General features: G+C 35.2%; 1 protein-coding gene across 1 annotated transcript in view; it reads left to right on the top strand.

The window, feature by feature from the left end:
• The first annotated feature begins 204 nt into the window (after window positions 1-204).
• Window positions 205-20,443, top strand: part of ASB7 (ankyrin repeat and SOCS box containing 7) — a 39,915-nt gene continuing 19,676 nt past the window's right edge. Inside the window, exons 1-4 of the mRNA XM_043988366.1 lie at window positions 205-704; window positions 892-986; window positions 8,348-8,470; window positions 11,870-12,131. Coding sequence (XP_043844301.1) covers window positions 11,921-12,131 — 211 coding nt within the window. The 5' untranslated portion in view covers window positions 205-704; window positions 892-986; window positions 8,348-8,470; window positions 11,870-11,920. The remainder of the gene's footprint in view (window positions 705-891; window positions 987-8,347; window positions 8,471-11,869; window positions 12,132-20,443) is intronic.

The raw sequence follows: 20,443 nt of genomic DNA on the forward strand, positions 1-20,443 counted from the left end.
GCCAATCGGAGACGAGTCCTGGCGCAGAACGGCACGCCTCTTCCAACTGTCGCGAACGCGCATGTGGCTTTACGGCAGAGGAGGGGGGGTGGGGGAGCGGGGAGAAGGCGGAGAGAAGAAACCAACCAACCAACCAAGCCACCCCCACCCCCACCCACCTCAGACCTGGTTTACGGCTCCAGGCTCAGTCCCCTGTGAGGCAGCTGATTGGTTGGTGGGGGGTTGGTCCCTTCCCTGTGACCCCAAAGTGCTGAAGGGGGGCGGGGGTGGCCCTGTGCAAAGTGCACCCAGAAAGCCCCCTGCCTTGAGCCCCCTGGCTGGCACCTTCTCGCCTTCGGCACCCTCAAACCCTGCATGAGGTGATCTCTTCCTGCCCAGAGACCTTCCCGGTCCCCCCACAACTGCGGCGCTCCTGCCCCTGACATCGGCAACCCACTGCCCTGAGCACCCTGACTGCATCTCCCCCCTTTTTCCTGACCGGGACTTCCTCCCTCCCCCACCCCCTGCCTTGAGGTTCCCCTAAATTAGGATTCCCTCCACCCCCTCTGCTGTCTTGATGCTCGCCGGGCTGAGACGGAGGCGCTGAGGAGAATTGGAAACACCAAGTGATTTGGCCCTGAGGTGATTTTTTTTTTTTAAATGGAGAAGTTGGTGGCCGTGGTAGCGGCTGAAAGGAGGAGAAGAAACAGCTGAGGAAAAAAAAGGTACAAAAGTCAGTTATCTCCTGGGGGTCGCGGGCAGGAGAGGGAGTCATTCCGTCTTCCCTCTCACTCTTCGGTCTTTTGCCCTTTTTACCTTCCCTCAGCTTCCTTTCCTCCTCGTACCGTCTCCACTCAGACATTGCACTCACCGAGTTCTGCTTGTTTGTTTGTTTGTTTGTTTGTTTTCCAGGTTGGCTGGAGGTCTCAAAATAGGAAGATTTCTCCTGCCATTTACCCACCGAGAGGGAGTAAGAGTAGGACCAGCATCCAGCATCCAGTACAAAGGTAATCATAATAATCTTCCCCTCCCCCACTTAGTTACTACACCCCCCCCCCCCCCCCCCGCCGCCTATCTCTATAGTCATGGCTTTATTTTTAGGGTAGAACCAGGGGAATAGTCACAATCCCCTCTCCCCAACGCCCTCCCTAGCAAAACAGAAACACTTATCTTTTCCCTAACCCTGAACATTCAATAACTTCCTTGCCCCAGGGACTGTGTTTTTCCCTACTCTATATGGTGTTTTTCTGTGGTTTATGTCATCATTTCTTATACCTCACTTATACCTTGCTTTGCAGCTTTGAGACCTTCTGTGTCATTTTATTGCTACACCCATAGGAATTTCACAAATAAATTGCTTTGCTTGTTAGTTCTGAGTAACTATAGTTTTTAATTAAACTGTGATTTATAGTCATTCTCTCCTTTTCCACCACCAGCCTAGCTCCATTCTTTCTTTATCTTCAAAGTTATCAGCCCATGAAATTTGGAGGACACTAAGAAAGAGTTTGAAAACTAATGTACAATAATCTAAGTCCTGTATTGATTACTGTGATGTATACAATTAATCTTTATACTTTAAATTGCTGACATTAATTTTGTGAGCACCGAGCATAGAGCAATAATTATTTTCACTCTTTTGATAACTTCAAATTTGAGGTGTAGATAATGAACTTTGAAATCATTATCAAAGCTAACCCATTGCATTTCAATATTGCACAGAGAATTGTTACATCTCAATATTTTGACAACAGTTGATTCTTTATTGTTTTTTAAAAGAGAGAAATGGTTAGCATTAAGGTTGGTCAGATTTATCTTAGGATATGGTCTGATTAGAAATATGGGACTTTATTTTGGCAGTCTTCACAGTTGGCCTGCTTTTTAAATGTAAAAATCTTGCAGAAAATGTGCTGCTACTATTTTAAAACCAAGTAAAGGAATTTTTAAATCCTCCATTTTGGGGTTATGTTATTGAAATTGATTGAGAGGTAAATTCAGGCTTTTATACAGCCCATACACTGAAAGAAACAGGAAAATTGGCCAGGGAAAATTTTATGTAGGAGTTGGCCAAGTGAACAATATGTTTCTGTCATACAATGACATTTGAGGACATAAAATGACTTCTATTAACTTCTTTCATAATCTCTTTAATATTTCAAATTATTTAGGATGTTTTGTTTTTAGTTACAGTTACAAAGCATCACTTAATAGCAAAAGGAGTTGGTAGGAAGTCTTTGCTTCATGTAACTACCCTGTGGCCTTGTTCCTTCCTTGTTGAAAAGTCATTAATGGTCCTTTTCACTGTCATGACACATCTTAGGATAAATTCTAAAACAATCCCCTTTCTGATGTGTTGCATTTATAACTACTGTGAACCTTACTGGCAATTGACTTTCAGAGGGAGAGCCTACTGTACTGAATACATTTTAGACTTATTATTTACTAGCAAAAGTAGATAGTAATGGTGAAGGTTTAATGCAAACCTTTTTGCCCACTCACACGTTTTTGCATGTGTGAGAGCATAAATATAGAGGTTCAAAAACAAAGACAATTGCTACATTTTAATAAAACTAGGCAGTACAGTCAAGAGAATGTTTCCACATTTAAATATAAAAATTTCAACTGTAGATAGTATATGTTAGGATTTTTTCCCCATAACTCTTCAGTTTTTGAGATCAAAATGAAATACTTTTTGTTATGCAAGCCTTCTCACTTAAACATGTTTCAAGCTTAAATTTAATAGAACATATTCTCTTCTGAAGGTTCTTTTTATATTGCTTTGCTAAAGTACTACTAAAGCCTCATTAGGGTATGCAAACAATCCTGGTTTCTGGAAGGAGGGAAGTGAGTGAAGCAAAGCTCTGGAAGGAACTATCAAAGTGGAAGGACATGCATAGGGTTCTACCAGTGTGTGTGTCTGTTATTCAAAGACAATCCTAGTTAAATTTGGAGAGGTTCATCACCAGAAGGTTGGCCACCAAGTGATAAACTGATTTGCCCACAGTAACACATGAAGACCACATAATAAAAAATGGAAGTGTTGTGATCTGCATTGGTAGTGAAATTAAGGGTCATTTGACAAAATGAAGATTCAAAAAAAAAATAATAATGGTTCTACAATTAAGACCATAACTAAAGTGCAAATATAAGGTAAGGAAGCAAACCTTCCTTGCCCTCCATCTTAGCTAGTCCATCATCTTTCTTGTTGTTTGTATCATAGCTTTTAAATTTTATTTCATTTATTTTAAAAATTTGCTGTATACCTCTGAGTTATTTAGCTGATAAAAGTTCTAAATATTTTTTTGTGTTTTTGAGAGTGTAATTGAGAACCTTTGGTGTAAGTTGTGTCAAAGTCATTGTAGCCAATTCACTGAAATGTCCTATATTGTTCATGTCTTAACCCGATAGGATTTTTTTAGTTCATTAATTCCATTGAAAGCTATATTTTAAATTATTTTGAAAAATACATTTTGAAAGAATTATCTAATTTCCTTGGTAACCATAAGGTAGTTATATTTTTTTAAGAGAGTATTTGGCATCTTCATATTAATAAATGATATGTTATAGGGAATTTTTACCATGTTATACATTTTTTTACTACACCTGAAAAAAGTAATAATGTTTTTAATTGTCACCTTTTAAATTTTATTTTATTCAAATCTTGTGTGATTATGGAAGTTTGTAAACACAGAAAAATCTAAGACCCGATATGGCTCATGTAAGCAAATCTAATTCTTGTAGCTCTTAATTCTAAATTAAAATTATCCACTGAATGATCACAGCTTTTTTCCCCTTAAGATATCTTCAAACACTAACACATGAGACTCCTTATATGGTGTTTTACCTACTCATTTCCATTCTAGACAGATATGTTTAGCTGTGATCCATATCAGTCCATATGTGAAATGGATAATATTGATTGAATGTATTCTATATTGAAGTCTGTGGAAGTGAAGCTGGAGTTTTTTTCCCCCCTTCCATTACTTTGTTCCTAATTTCTGTTTAAGTCAGGAAAATTAGAATTTGTATTTTTCATAATTTCTGGTAGAATGTTATGTGTTAATAATTCCTATCGAATAGAGAAGTGTAAAAAGTTGGGGGTTGTAAGGGGATAGAGATTTGAATAGATAAATTTATCTCCTTGGAATGAAATTGGGAGGTAATTGTTGTAGTTTATTGGATCTATGATTTAATTGTTTTAGGAAGCTCCTAGTTAGGAATACACTCTACCAATGAAGATCAACACCTGCTCTGCAACATATAATGATAGAGAATTGCCTGGGACATTGAGTGGTTAAGTGACTTACCCAGGGTCTTGCTTGCCATCAGACTGTGTTAAAAGCCTCTTACTTAGGTCTTTCTCACTGCAGGGCCAGCTCTCTAATCACTATAGTAAGCTGCCCTTTTCACATTAAAATGTTCACTTTTATTTTTCATACAATCGATTGATTATATAAGTCATTTTCCATCTCAGCAGATAATTTTTCACAATAGATTTGAAAACAAAATATTTAGACATACTATTCTTTGTATTTTACAGGTCTTAAATAGATGTTTCCTTAGAAAGTCAGCATCATTGAAGTTACTGATTTTGTTTCTCTACTCCCTTCCTGTATCTCTTTACTTGGGAGAAGAAATGCTTGTTTCTTTTTTTGTGGAGCAAGCTGTTAACTTGTTTCTAGTTTGTGTGAAATCAGAAAGCACAATTCTCATTTGCATCATCTAATCAAAAATGTGTGGGTTTTTTTTAGTAAAAATTATATGCAAAACATTTTTAATGACTAATCACTTTTGTAGGATCAAATTTTGTAAAATAATATGATTAAATTAAATGAAGGTTGTTGGGAAGTTTCTGAATTTTGTTTGGTAGTACTTTTATGCTTCTCATTTTAAGAATATAAGTATTTTATAAACATTAGGAGCAAGGCATTTTTATTATAACCAAATTAAATTTTATTTGCCATTTATATAGAAATGGGTATATATAGTTCTTGAACTTTTTAATTCACAAGGTTTGTAATATGGTTCCAGTATGAAAAATTAGGTTGTTGGTTTTTTTTTTACTCAGTCAGCTGAAACAAATTAACCTTTAGAATTAACTTAAAACATTTAAACATTCTTTTGAAATAAGGTAAATAATTATTTCCAATTTAAGAAAACCTGGAGAAAACTTATTTTAGCTGTATAATAATACCAGTAATTTGCACACTTTGAAATTTAGATTCATATGCAGTATTTAGACTCCCAGCCTCTCAGAGTTGGAAGGAACCTTAAAGATCATTTAGTCCAAACCCTTCATTTTATGGATGAGTAAATTGAGGCTTACAGAAATAAATGACAAAGCCAGCACTCAAACCCAGGTCTTCTGGCTCTTGCTCCTTACTTTTCATCATACTTCTTTCCATAGTTGCTAAACATTTAGTGTTCTTTTTTCTTTTCTTACTACTGTATAGGTGGTCTTTCTGATAATGTACCTGTTTTTCTTCTAATTTCTTGACCTTGAAATATAGAATGATATTTGTGGTTATTGAACCTAAGCTACGGGTTTCAATGTTCTGCAGCACTGAATAACAATAAGGACAAGTTGTCATTATTCAGAATTTTCTCTTAAAATGAGTTGCATCAAATATATCTGTATCAAAATTGAATCAAACATAATTTGCTATTTAGAAAAACATCACTTTGGGCTTCATCATGACTAATAGGTTACATGGAATGTGTGCTATCAGATGCTAAGCTTGGATTTGATGAGAGAAAGTAAGTCTGTTCCTGGGTCTTATCTTTAGAATTGACTTCTTGTTTTAATAGTGCCTCAGATAGCATGTTCATTTTTTCCCCCTTTATTTATATAGATAGGTAATTAAATGAAGATTCTTGATAAAATAATAGCAACATAATTCACTATCAGCCTTATACTTCTGGCAATCAGGATATATCTGGTTACATGTCACTGGCCTTTACAATTGAAAATGGTTTAAGTGATAGTGATCACCACTTACGTCTGAAGGTGTAACTGAAAAGATTGATTTACTATGCATATGCAAAGTGGCGCATTTTTGTTATTGAGTATGCAGCAAATATTTATAGAACTTGGCACAGTCAGAAAAAGAGATAAATAATATTGGAAATAACCAATATCATTTCATTTGTTTCAGTTGTCCTAAAATTATATTTGATTAAAATATAACCTAAAGAAAATGATTGTAAACTATCCAGCATCTACCATAGTGCTCAGAACATAAGTGCTTAGTAAATCCTCCATTGGTTAGTTGATCTGTACTGGCTGTGTAATTGAGGCAGAAGGCCTATAGAATCCCAACTACTTCACAAGTCAGTGTTATTTATGCCTCTTTTCCAAGATATGGGGAAAATAATTTAGTATATTTTTAATATTTACAATAGCTATGTCTTTGTGTACTAATAAAATATATTCCCCCCCCCCATCTTCCTTGTTTTTTCCTCTTGTAAGTGGTAGCCAAATTTAGGAGCAATAAGGATTGGAATTATGCTGAACATTTCTCCTCCTACTGGACACTAGAAGCAGCCAAAGGCATTATGAAGAAAAGAGTTAGGTGATATTTTCTTGGAAAATGTGGGCATAGTTTAATATTACAGTTGTTAAATCCTACAGGTTTAAGCATTGTACAATAATCATCATTTGAAGTGTTTACTAAATACCTTTTTACATCTGGAATTAACATTAAGTACATACATCAGTACATTTCTAAGAGGCATTATGGTGAAATAAATCAAAGAATATTGGGATTAAAGTCAATAAGATGTGGGTTCAAATTCTACTGTATATACTTGATCGCTTCATGACCATGGATGGGCAACCTTGCTTAGACTTAGTTTCCTCATCTGTTAAATGGCAATAATAATATATTTTGCCTCATCGGTTATTATGAGGACCAAATGAAATCATTTATGTAAAAGCACTTTGCCAACCTAAAATCCCAATAGCTAGCTATTATTATGATTATTATTATTAATGTAGAAATATTTTATATGCTCAGTTTGAAAATAGTTCCCACTTCGGGATGTTTGGAGACGTGTTAAAATATTTATGGAAAAAATGAACAGTATTAAAATTGGAAGGGACCTTAGGGCCCATCTAATGGATACTTGATCAAGAATTCCCTCTGTTGGGGCAGCTAGATGGCGCAGTGGATAAAGCACTGGCCCTGGATTCAGGAGGACCTGAGTTCAAATTCAACCTCAGACACTTGACACTTTCTAGCTGTGTGACTCTGGGCAAGTCACTTAACCCCAACTGCCTCAGCAAAAAAAAAAAAAAAAAAAAAAGAATTCCCTCTCCTTGTATTGACTCTGATAGTTGAAATTCAAGATTTCCAGATAGTGCTCAAAGACCAGAGAAATAGGCTTTGTTCCATACCATCATAATGCTAAGTTTTTCTAGCCCAACTTTGCCCATTGATTTCATTGATAGGGGCTGTTTTCTGTGTCCTTCCTCTCAGGCCTCTTCCAACTCTGATCCTATGACCTGAACAGACATTGACAACTATACTAAGAGTTATAAGGGTAACCTATATCTTTTTGTTTTAAAGATGACTGTACAGGATCTGGTGTGATCTAAATAAAATTTGGAAATATTTTAAATTTTTAGACGCAGATAATTTCTTGGTTATAATTCTGCATAATAAAACTCAATATACTTTATCTTTTATTTTGCTAAATAGCTATGATTTAATTGATATTGAGAAAGATCCCTACTTCACTGTTTATGGAGAGTAATTATTTCATAATGGTTTTAAGTAGCTGCTTAAACACTGCTGCTGTCTTTGCTGTACATGGTTTAGTATACAGGTGACAAAATAGTTTCAAAGTTGTGAAACAATGCCATTGACAATCTCAAAAAAATTTCAAGAACCAAAGTTTAAAATTAAATTTTCTTTTAAAAAACAAGCAACTGTTAGTCTCAACGGTGATTTTATTTTTTACCTAGTCTTCTGTTTATTGAATGTATAAATATTCACTTTAGTTTTATTTGGAATGAGCAAATGACCAACTGAGGTAGTTAAAAAATAGTTCTTATAAAGTAAGGCAAAATATATATTCTGAACATAGAAAGAAATGTCTCTACTTAAATCTATTTCTCAGAAATATCTCGTTTTATTTACTTATTTGTTGAGGCTGCCTTTCCACGGAAGAAATCCCTGGAAAATACCCTGGAAAAATATCACATTCAACAACCTGGAGATTCTAATCCATAACTCTTTTTTTTCCCCTGTGTGGACAGGAGAATTGTAATGAAATTTGAGCTTATAAAAAAGTAGAATCTGCAGATAGATGCCTTTGTATAGTCTTGTGAAAAGATTTTCCTGTGACAGCTATTTTTTTTTTCTTTAAGGTAAAAGAAGCTTGTTTGCTATGTGTTCTGGACACACAGATTTAGCAGAATTCCCCAAATTGTGCCTTATAAGCACAATGATCACTGGCACACATAGCAAGAGAAGTGAAATTCTTCAATAAGGTAATCTTTTGATTATGGGTTCAGTTTTACCTTTGCTGAGCTATATTTGTGGGAAAAAAATATTTTTTTAAATTATTGATATTTTTTGCTTTTATATTACCTCCATTACCAAATTTATACCTCCCCAGAAAACCATCTCTTTTAACAATGAATAATAGAAAAAACAGTTCGGCAAAACTGACCAACATATTGTTCAAGTCAGATATACATAGTCAGACCTCAGCTTTTACAGTTGTAACATTCCTAGAAAACAGCACGAAAGTAAAAAACAGGAATGTTGATACATTGAACCTATGAGAAATAGGGGGCTAGGTTCTTGCAACCACCAAAAGCTAATCTTTCACTAGAGATTGCTAAAATTACACTTTTCTGTATATGGTTCTTTGTAACAGAACATTAATTCTGATGATATGCATTTTTCCTAACACAGTAACCACTAAATAACACTTGAAATACGGTACACAAAATAAAATTGGTAACATGGAAAACATTCTTTCTTGCTAATAATTCCCTAGAATCCCGTGACCTTTTATGCTAACATCTCAGTAAAATAAAAATATTGATTTCATACATTATTCACTTTTCATAACACATGAAATCTGTAGTACCATAAATACTGTACAGGAAATAAAATTCTTTAAACTAAAACATTTTTTAACCTGAATCTTACCTTCCACTGTGTCAAGATGGCGGTGTAAGACTGTTCTACTATATACTTCACTGTTGTAAACCTCTCTACCTTGGCTGCCCTCTGAAAACCAAGGGAAAGGTTGCTGGGACTTTAATTGCTGTTGTTGAAGATGCCAAGACTGGTGAGGTCTCAACATCACTTCTGACACTGTATTTCATGGCTGGTGGAGATCATGAAGGATGCACAAGATTGAAATAATATATCCTAGTAGGATACCAGCTGCTCCACAAACTTGCATGCATTGTGCATCTCATTTTTTTCTTCTGTTGCCCATAGCCACAAATGTGCACATTTGCTAATGTAAAAGTGAAAATGAGATTACCAGTAAAATCACACAAATGCTTGAAGTCACGAAAGTTCAGTGTTGAAGATTGACTATAAAAATGCATATACAACTATAGTCTTTTACCTATACAAAGAAAAAAGATATATTTTCTCATATCCTCTTTGAGTCCAAGCTTGGTTATTATAATTATACAGCATTCTACTTCTTATCTAAACCTTTTACTTTTTTTCACTATAGCTGATTTATGCTAAATATTACTCTATACCCCAAGTATACATTTTGGTACTTTTTAATTTCTTTTCTTGCATGAAGGACCTCACTTATACATCAAAGAGGTTTAAAAAAAAAAAAAAACCAAAGCCAATCGTTGTCAAGATTAACTGTTACCTAGGTAGTCAGTATTTCCATTAGCTCTAACTGATGTGCTTCAGATTTTTTTTTATTATTCAATATCATTTCCAAAATGGTATATGATATCTTATAATTTCTAAGTCAGTTTTTATGATTTTAATTACCAAATTTATGTACTTTGTGTCAATGGAAAAACCTGTTTGGGCAAAATGATTAAAAAATGACATGAAAAGTGAACAGAGATCAGAAAGTCACTAATTTTCTAATTTTCTTTAAGTATCTGTCATTATAAGACTGGTAGATCTGAATTACATCCCCTGTTATCCAACATTATGAATATATTCAGTAATTCTTTAAAAAATACATACACCAACATAAGTTTAATTTAAATATCTGAAGTTCTGATCTTTCCACTATGAAGAAAGGGTTTCCTGAGCAAATTAGCAGTGATTATAGGGACCGCTAATTCATGTACTTAAAAAGGAATAAAATGAATTTCTTTTTAAAATATAGCTTAGGGGGGGCAGCTAGGTGGTGCAGTGGATAAAACACCGGGCCTGGATTCAGGAGTACCTGAGTTCAAATCCGGCCTCAGACACTTGACACTTCCTAGCTGTGTGACCCTGGGCAAGTCACTTAACCCCCCCATTGCCCCACAAAAACAAACAAACAAACAAAATAAATAAATAAAATATAGCTCAGCCCATTCACTAATTCAGTATTACTTTTCTCTATCACATTGGTTTGCATTAGTGATATTTAATCATTTTTATATAGTTACTTAATTGCTTTCTGTTTGATTCCAAAGTGATTCTATTGACTGTTTTAAACTATGTGCCCTTTGTCTATCCTTATGCTAGACTTTTCCCATAAGTTTTTTTTCCTTCCATACCATGTATTCCAGTAGGCTATCTCAGTTTTTACATCATTGTAATTCTCGATGTATTCTCTTTATTGTATTTGTAATCTTAAAATTGTTCTGAAATCAATTTGTGAAAGAATGTAAGAAGAGGATATGAAAACTAAAGTGGGATAATAATTCATGTATTTGATTGACATGAAGTGTTAATAGATTGAGATGGAAGTAAGAATAAACAAAAAAGAAAAATACATACCAAAAACCTGTGAAGTATATGTGTTTTAATTTTTCTTTAAGAAAAGAAATTATTGAAATACTACTTGTTAAATATGAATTTTCTTAATCCCTTTTTATAATATACTCCTTGCACATTTGTCATCTAGTTAGTGTGACCCGAATTCATTTGGGAAATAGTCCTTGATTCATTAAAACAGGTAGGATAGGAACCTTTGCATAGAAATATTTTCATTATTTCTTTTAATAATTGGTCTTTGGTTAAGAATGAGCATATAGACAGAAATACATTTTTGGCCTGTGAACAGACTGTTCCATTTTGTAATGTTATTCCAGTTCTCATAAAAGTTGTCACTGACCTTTTTCTTTTCCAATAAGGGTTTATTAAATGCTTTATCAGTGATTTCATTTTGTGAAGATATTTTTCTTTTCTGTTTATTATTGTAGCCTTTTTTTCTACTATAGCTTTTAAGTTTTGTCTTTCTAGTTAATGTTTCTTTTGTGTTATGGGAGTACTATTTTATAAATCATGATTGGTATAGAATTTTTTAGTGACATGTTACCTGTGATTCATTAATATTCCCTCATACCTGGCAGATCATTTTCTGTTGCATATTACTTCAATCACTGTTATAAATATTTTTCTTATCCTATCTCTTTGCTGGGCAGGGCATTCATCCTTTGTAATAGAATTATTGAATGTGATGGTCATTTGTGTTGTATTTCAGAAGGCCAGATATCAGTAAGTAGAGAAAGAACTTTGCATTTTAGGAGTTCTAAGTTTCAAGTTAAGTCCTTTTTATCATCCATTGCATAATCTTGGGGAAACGACTGAAATTTTCTATTTTAAATTTACATGTTCGTTTATTGGATCATGTTATCTCTTGAGTTTTAACAATTTGAAATTCTTTAATATTATTTTATAAATGTAGCATCAAAAGAACCAAGTATTTTGAGTTGTGTGTTCTCCATTTGAAGGTGAATCCCTATGATCCAATGAATCTTTTGTAAAAAGCCGACTCAGCTAGGATGTTACACCACCACTGTCGAAGAAACCCTGAACTACAGGAAGAATTGCAGATTCAGGCAGCAGTGGCTGCTGGGGATGTTCACACAGTTCGAAAGATGTTAGAACAGGGCTATTCTCCAAATGGCAGAGATGCTAATGGGTGGACCCTGCTTCATTTCTCTGCAGCAAGAGGAAAGGAAAGATGTGTACGAGTATTTCTTGAACATGGAGGTAAGTGTCCTTTTCATCCCTCAAAATTTTACTCCCAAATATAAACTTGAAATTACTTATAAAATAGTTTTAGTCTTAAATGTAACCTTCATAGTGGTTCATGAAATTCCTTGTCGTCACTAATTAGAAAATATTTCAGTGTTCTACTTTAGTGGTCATTTTTTCCCCCAAGTACTTTCTAATTTTACTAAGTGTTGGTTGGCACCAGATTTAAAAAAAAAATTTTGGGGGGGAGGGGTGAGGCAATTGGGGTTAAGTAACTTGCCCAGGGTCACACAGCTAGTTAGTGTTTAGTGTCTGAGGTCGGATTTGAACTCAGGTCCTCCTTACTCTAGAGCCGGTGCTCTATCCACTGTACCACCTAGCTGCCCTGGCACCAGATTTTTTAAAAATGTGCCTCGCTTTCGGGGTGTGCTGTTTTTCTATCTCAGTTGATAACATTGCCAGTTCTTTTTGACTCTTTCCTAAACAACTCTTTATTCAGTCGCCTAGCTTATTTTATTTCAGAAGCAAAAGTATAGCTCCTTGCTCCCACAGTTAGACATATAGACAATTTTTTCCTCACAAATAATTGCTCAGATTCATCCACCTACTAGAGCTCCCCTTACAAGTTATATTTTTACTATAAATTACTATTTATAGTAATAAATAAGAAAATAATATTGTAAAATCAAATAAAATATAAAATAAGTAATAAAATAGTTTTACTATAAATTACTCTTTGGATTTAGCTCTATAGATGTTTTGATTTTGTTTTCCTATTTACTTTTCCTAGAATTGCCCTTTAGTTTGCAGACTTTAGAAAAAAATCTGCCTCTAATTTAGTATACTTATAGGCCAATAGACATTTTTTTAAATCCCAGGTTTTTTTTTTTTTTTGCAAGACCCATAATTATATTAGATGTCTTATTTTGGCTCATTTGTCTAAAATTAATTTTCCCCATAAGTCTCTTCATACCTTTGTCATTTATCCAAGGATATGTATTGTGCCACCTACTTGTCTGAATATTGTTTTTAAATTACAAACTAAAGCTGTCTTGGTCATGACATATAAAGTAGGTAATAGGACATAAATTAAAGGATACAGAGCTGGAAAGGACCTCGAGGTCATCTGGTCTAGAAAAACTCGCTATTTTGAGCATTAACAAAAGTCTATCAAAAACAAATCTATTAATTATCTAAGCATGGTTGCAGAATGAGAGAAAGAGGAGAGGGAGAGGTCAGGTCCAGGATTTAATATAAGGGTTCACTCACCTGTGTTGATTTAATGCAAGACAGAACTAAGGACATCTCCTTTGGCTAACAAAGGGACATTCCCTCTGTGCCCCTTTGCTCTAGGGATTTATCCTTTCACTCTCTTTAAAGGGGTTCTCAAGAAATAATTCTTTTAGTTGCTTCAAAGACATTTCACTCCTTTATGTTCACCGGAGACAAGATAAACATTTATTAATTGTCAGGAGTATCCCTCCCTGAACTTGTCTGCCCTCAGTTACAAAAAAGAAATTAAGGGGGCAGCTAGGTGGCACAGTGGATAAAGCACTGGCCCTGGATTCAGGTGGACCTGAGTTCAAATGCAGTCTCAGACACTTGACACTAGCTGTGTGACCCTAGACAAATCACTTAACCCTCATTGCCCCACGCAAAAAAAAAAAAAAAAAGAATTCAAGAGCTTTAGATTAGAGTATTATTTCTTTGGAATTTTTGTATAAGTATTGATAAGGTTTTCCATTCAGACTAGGACACTGTCAAAATGTTATTTTCTTATTATTTAATAACATAAAAAGAGGTCTTAATGCTGTATGCTTCTATACTCATTTAACTGATGAAGACCACGAAAAATTAAGCCTAAAGTTATGCAGTAGCATAATGGGCATTTGAACCTAGGTCTTCTGATCCAAAATCCAGTGCTCTTTTTGCTGTGGCATACACATGTATTTTTTTTTCAATGTACCAAATTTATATTAGCAATAACCCACTTGCATTTGTAGAAAATATTCTATAATGGTGTAGCCAGACTTTGATTCTAACACTTGCACAATTATTTTTAAAAATTGATGTGTTGATGTGACTTTGATCATGAATGAAATAAAAGTTAGTGTTAACTCTGGGACTGGAAGCTTTTAAAAATAGCCTCAAAGAAATAATATCATTCAGTCACCTGATTTTAGAGCCGAGAAAACTGAGGCACAGAAAGTATATGATACTAGTTCTTCTGAGCCCCTCCTCTCAATTTTAAAATATCTCTATGCCTTGGGGTTAAGGTTAAGGGTCACGAATGGTAGACTCCTTGACTTAGCCTTGCCACAAACTGAGGAATCTGGCTGTGTACAGTTAGTACAATTTTTACATGTGCATTTTTATTGCCTTGCTATTTCCTCCACCTCTCTTGCTCACACTTCACTTTTCTGTTACTGGAACGGTTTTGCTACTTATCATTATTATTCTCTCTCCCCCCTCTCCTCTTTCCTGCTCCTCTTTTGTATGCATGCATAGGAAATACACTTTATAGAATATAAACTTCAGTGTCTTTTCTGCATCCTTCAAAGTCTTTCCATGCCAATTATATGAATACTTGATTTAAATAATTCCTTCATCATTTTCCCACCACTTGTCCTCTTTGTAGTTCATAGAGTTCTCCATTTCCTTTAGAACATACTCTTATCACTGACAACTCTAAGTTCTCTTAAGCCTTAGAGTCTGGCATATTGGGAACCTATACAGAGGTTCCCTATACACTTTTCCTTCTGAGATAATGTTCCTATATCCTACTATTATCCTTTCTACTACTACCTGCTACAGTGAGATGTGATTATTCTTTTTTTTCCTTTTTTTTTTTTCGGAGCAATGAGGGTTAAGTGACTTGCCCAGGGTCACACAGCTAATAAGTGTCAAGGGCCTGAGGCTGGATTTGAACTCAAGTCTTCCTGAATCCAGGGCTGGTGCCTTATCCACTGCACCACCTAGCTGCCCCAAGATGTGATTATTATTAAGAATTATATGTGTCTTGTATATGGCTTCTAGGTAGAAACCCTGTTTCCCTAACCTACTCGTTCCTCTCCTTAATTTTCTACTACAAATCTGCCTTTTTCTTCCTGCTAACAGCCTTCTCAACCACATATAAATGATCTTGTGAGTGCTATTATTATGGTTGCTGTGGTGATCTTTGGTCAGCATCACTAAAATCCAGAACTGCTTGCTAATGGCAGTCTAGATACATGAAAAGGTAGCTGAGCCTGGGCCTAGAACTAGAGTGGACTCAGACTCCTCCTTAGCATCTTCCTGGAGCTAGAGAAAATTGATTCAAGGGCAATTAAAAGACAGTAACAACTTCAGGTACCAGAGATCTTCCCTGTCCCCTCCCCCCCCAATAAGAAAAGGACTCATTATTACTTTTATGGTGATTGTATATGCAACCTCAAAGTGGGCCTTAGGAAAGTATCTGAATTCAAAACTGCTCTGGAGCTGCATGCTAATTATTTAAGAGTTTCTGGCTCTGCAGATGAATATTTACTACCACTGCTCAGTTGATTGTTGGGCTAGAATGAATAAAGCTGAAAGTAAAATGAATGAGCAAGATTTTAAGTATAAAGACAAGGCAATATCTATCCCAGCAAGATTCTCTCATTTTCCTAACATATAAAAAAGATGGCCAGTTAGACTTCTCTAAAATGTAAAATTCTTATTGCTACATGTTAACTGTTTCCCCATCTTCTTATTCATTTAGCCAAATCTATTTTATTTAGTAGCATTGAGATTTGAAATAACATGAGATGAGAAGCACTGTTATATAATTAAAGGAACACTGAACTGATATCAGTAGTCCTGGATTCTGCTCTCATTTCAACAAAAATTACCCATTAATTACTTTTGAAACACTATCCTGGTTGCTGTAAATATGATGGCCAAATGAAAATGGCCTTCAAGAGCTTATATTCTTAACTGTTTAGGGGATATCGTATTTATACAGGCAAACACAAGGTCGTTTGAGAAGGGAGGGAGTATTAATAACCAGAGAGATCAGGACAGGCTTCCTGTGGGAGGTGATACCTGAGATGAGCCTTGAAGGTAGCTTGGAATTCCAGGAGACAGGTGAAGTGGGAGGGTGTTTGTTCCAGGTACATGAGACAGCATGTACAAAGGCATGGCAGGTGAGAGATGGGAATGCCAAGTTCATAAAATGGAAAGTAGACTAGTTTGGCAAGAACATAGAATTCATGAAGGGAAGTAATGGGAATAAATCTGGAAAGATAAGATGGAGCCAAACTGTTATGGGCTTAAACTGCCAACAGGAGTTTCTATTTTATCCTAGAGACAGTAAAAGGCCACTGGAATTTTTTGAGCATGGGGTAATGTAGTGAGACCTGGACTTTAGAAAAATTGTTTTAATTTTGAATTTGGTTTGTGACCATGAGAGAAGGAAACAGATGGAAGAGATGCTGTAGAGGTAGAATCAACAAGATTTTTGATAGCAAGTAATTTGATGTAGTAAGTGAGAAAGAGGGAATATTTGAGTGTGATTCCTTAGGTTGTAAACCTGGATGACCTGAAGAATCAATAAATTGATAAACATTTATTAAGTGCCTACTATATGCCAGGCACTGTGCTAAGAATGATGGTAGCCTCAGTAGTAATAGGGAAGTTTGGAAACGGATTTAGGTGGTTTTGAAGTTTTCATTTGGTGAGGGGTTTTTTGTGAAATGGGGGAGGGGCATTCCTTTTTGGTTTAGCTATTTTAGAAGACAGTGCAGATAAAAATTACTTTTGAACATGTTGAATTCGTGATGCTTTTGAATAGCAACTATCAAGAAGTTAGTGATGAGAGACTAGATGTAGATTTGAGAATAACTTGTACAAAGCTGATAACATAAATTAATAAGGTCACCAAAATGGAATTTAGAGAAAGAAGAACAGAACAATAATACCTTCAGGGACAGCCACCATTAGGGGGTCACAATGACCCAACAAAGGATACTGAGAGGGAGCAAACAGGAGGAGAACTAGAATAGGTCATCATAAAAGCCAACAAAAAAGAAAATTATCAAAAAGGAGGAGTGTTGTATCAACACCCTCCAAAACTGTGGAGAAGATAAAAAGGATAAGGGCTGAAAAAAAAAGACCATCACATTTAACAAATAACAAATATATGACCTTGGGTAAGTCATTTAACTCCTCTAGGCCTTAATTTCCTCATCTATAAATTTAAGGTGTTAGATTAAATAATCTCTAGTTGCCTCTAGTGCTAAAGTTCTGTGGTTCTATTCCAAAATGACTGCTTAATACTCAAGTACATTGAGACATAAGATTTTTAGCAAAATAATACATATATAAACCTTGCTTATATCATTGAACAACAACAGTGAAAATTGCATGCCCCTTCTGGATCACTGTCTTGCTGTGTCAGAAAAGCCTGTGTATCAATAAAACTAAGCTATGCCATGCAGAGTTACTCAAGACAAGGTCATAGTGGAGAATTCTGACGAAAAGTGAACTATGGACAGAGGTTTACAATATTGTACAAGAAGCAACAACAGAAAACATCCCCAAATGGCTTTCTGATGAGGCTTTTACAAATAGCTGAGGAAAGAAGGAAAGGAGAAAGGAAAAGATATATAGAATGCAGAATTTCAGAGAATAGCAAGGAGAGATTGGAAGGTTTTCTTAAATGATCAATGCAAAGAAGTAGAAGAAAACAATAGAATGAGAAAGATGAAGATATCTCTTCAAGAAAATTAGAGATATTAAGGGAATGTTTCATGCAAAAAATGGGCATAATAAAAATGTTATTGACTTAACAGAAGTAGATGTGATTTAGAAGAGGTGACAAAAATATATAGAAGTATACAAGAAAGATCTTAACATCATCAGTAGCCAAGATGGTGTGGTTACTGATCTAGATACATACATACTAACATTTAGCAATGTTAGCATAATAAGGTTAGTAGAGGTCATGGAATTCCAGCTGTGCTGTTTAAAATCCTAAAAGATGATGCTGCACTCAATATGCCAGCAAATATGGAAAACGTAACAGTGTCTACTGGATTGAAAAAGATCTGTTTATGTTCCAATACTAAAGAAGGATAATGCCAAAGATTGTATAAATTACTGAACAATTATGCTTCTCTCATATGCCAGCAAGGTTTTGCTTAAGATTCTGCAAGCTAGGCTTCATCAGTATGTGGACCAAGAATTACCAGATGTGCAGGCTAGTTTTTGAAGAGGCAGAGAAACTGGAGACCAAAATGCCATCATTTGCTGAATTGTGGAGAAAGTAAGGGAGTTCCAGGGGGGAAAAAATCTGCTTCATTGACTACACTAAAGCCTTTGACTATGTAGATCACAACAAAATGCGGCAAGTCCTCAAAGAGATGGGAATACCAGAATCATCTTATTTCCTGAGGAACCTATATTTGGGCTAGGAAGCAACAGTTAGAACCAAACATGGAACAAATGGTTTGTTTAAGATTGGGAAAGGAGTATGACATGGTTGTATATTGTCACTTTATTTAATTTATATGCAGAGTACTTCATGTGAAATGCCAGACTGGATGAGCCAAAGGTTGGGATTAAGGTTGCTGGGAGAAATATCAACCTCAGATATCCAGATGTTACCACTCTAAGGGCAGAAATAGAAGAGGAATTAAGATGCCTCTTGATAAGGACAAAAGAGGAGAGTGTAAAAGCTGGCTTGACGTTTAACATAAAAAAAAAAAACTAAGATCATGGCAACTGGTCTTTTTCATTTCCTGGTAAATAGAGGAAGAAGAAATGGAAGCAGTGTCAGATTTTTATTCTTAGGCTCAAAGATCAAGACAGACAGTGACTACAGCCATGGAATTAAGGAAAGCTATGGCAAATATGGACAGCATACTAAAAAGCAGAGCCATCACTTTGCCAACAAAGGTCCATATAGTCAAAGCTGTGGTTTTTCCATAGGCAAGTTATGGTTGTGAGAGTTTGACTACAAGGAAAGCTGAGAGCTACAGAATCAATGCTTTTGAACTGTGGTGGGTGCTGGGAAAGATTTTCGAGAGTTCCTGGACAGCAAAGAAGCAAATTTGTCAATACTTAAGTTAATTCAGACTGTTCTTTGGAAGGACAAATACTGAAACTGAAGCTTAAATACTTTGGCCACATAATGAGAAGACAGGACTCATTGTAAAAGACCTTCATATTGGAAAAGATCAAAGGCAAAAGGAGAAGAGGATGCAGAGGAGGAAATGGATAGATAGTGTCATGGAAGCAAGGAGCATGAGTTTAGACTGACTTCAGGAGATAGTAGAGGATAGACGGGCATGGTGTACTATGGTCCATGAAGTCATGAAGAGTTGGACATGACTGAATGACTGAACAACAACATCAAAATTACAGAACCACATTAGGCATTTTGAGAGATTAACATATTGGGAATATAGCTTTAATGACAGTGGTGATTTTCAGAAGTGGAATTGTATATAGTTTTTATGTTTCCTGTGCAGAATGGAAAGGGAAGAAAACTTAGTCAAACTATTAAAGTTGAAAAAAGCATACAAATCAAATCACAGTGAATTTAGGAAAATTAATCTTGAATGAATCTATCATAAATAGAATTCTCTTCAGAATGCCCTTAAATTGCAAATAAAAGAAGTGAAGAACAAAAATAAAAACTCCTTACAGCTCTCCACACAAATATGCCCCTTCCTCCCACATATACTCATGTACTCTGTAGACATTCTGAGCAAAATGAGACATTGAAGGTTTATTGAGTTTGTTCCCCTAGATTTCTTTCATATTGAAGGGACTCTTGTATCTGTAGTAGATTCAGGCAAGACAATATATTACACTTTTTTCTTTTCCTCCATTTTTCCCCTTTTTTCTTTTCCCTCTCACTTTTTTGCTTTGCATCTTCTGTTCTTAAGCCTTCAAGTACTATTGATACTAATAACGTTAACCTTACAAGCGACATTCAGGTTTTAATAAGTTTGCTGACATCTACATGGTACCTATAAATAAAGTAAACTCATATTTTTGCCATAGGTAAATAAACATAGATATATCATCTGTAGACCTCTGTGACCAATTATTTGGTTAAATACACTATCACCAGTGAGTTTCTTTACTAACACTGAGACATATCACTATAACTACTAATTAGTTTGATTTATCATTATGTACTGTGATGTTGGTGGAAGCTAAAAATTCAAGACATATCATTTAGCACCCATGACATAAACTTTGGAGTAGTTGTGAACAGGTAAGAAAGTTTCAGTATAAATATATCTAGATGTATGTGCTACACATAATTATGTAAAAACCTAGAGATTCAAGGATTTGTA

This window comes from Dromiciops gliroides, chromosome 2, assembly GCF_019393635.1.
Source record: "Dromiciops gliroides isolate mDroGli1 chromosome 2, mDroGli1.pri, whole genome shotgun sequence".
Classification (NCBI taxonomy): Eukaryota; Metazoa; Chordata; class Mammalia; order Microbiotheria; family Microbiotheriidae; genus Dromiciops; species Dromiciops gliroides.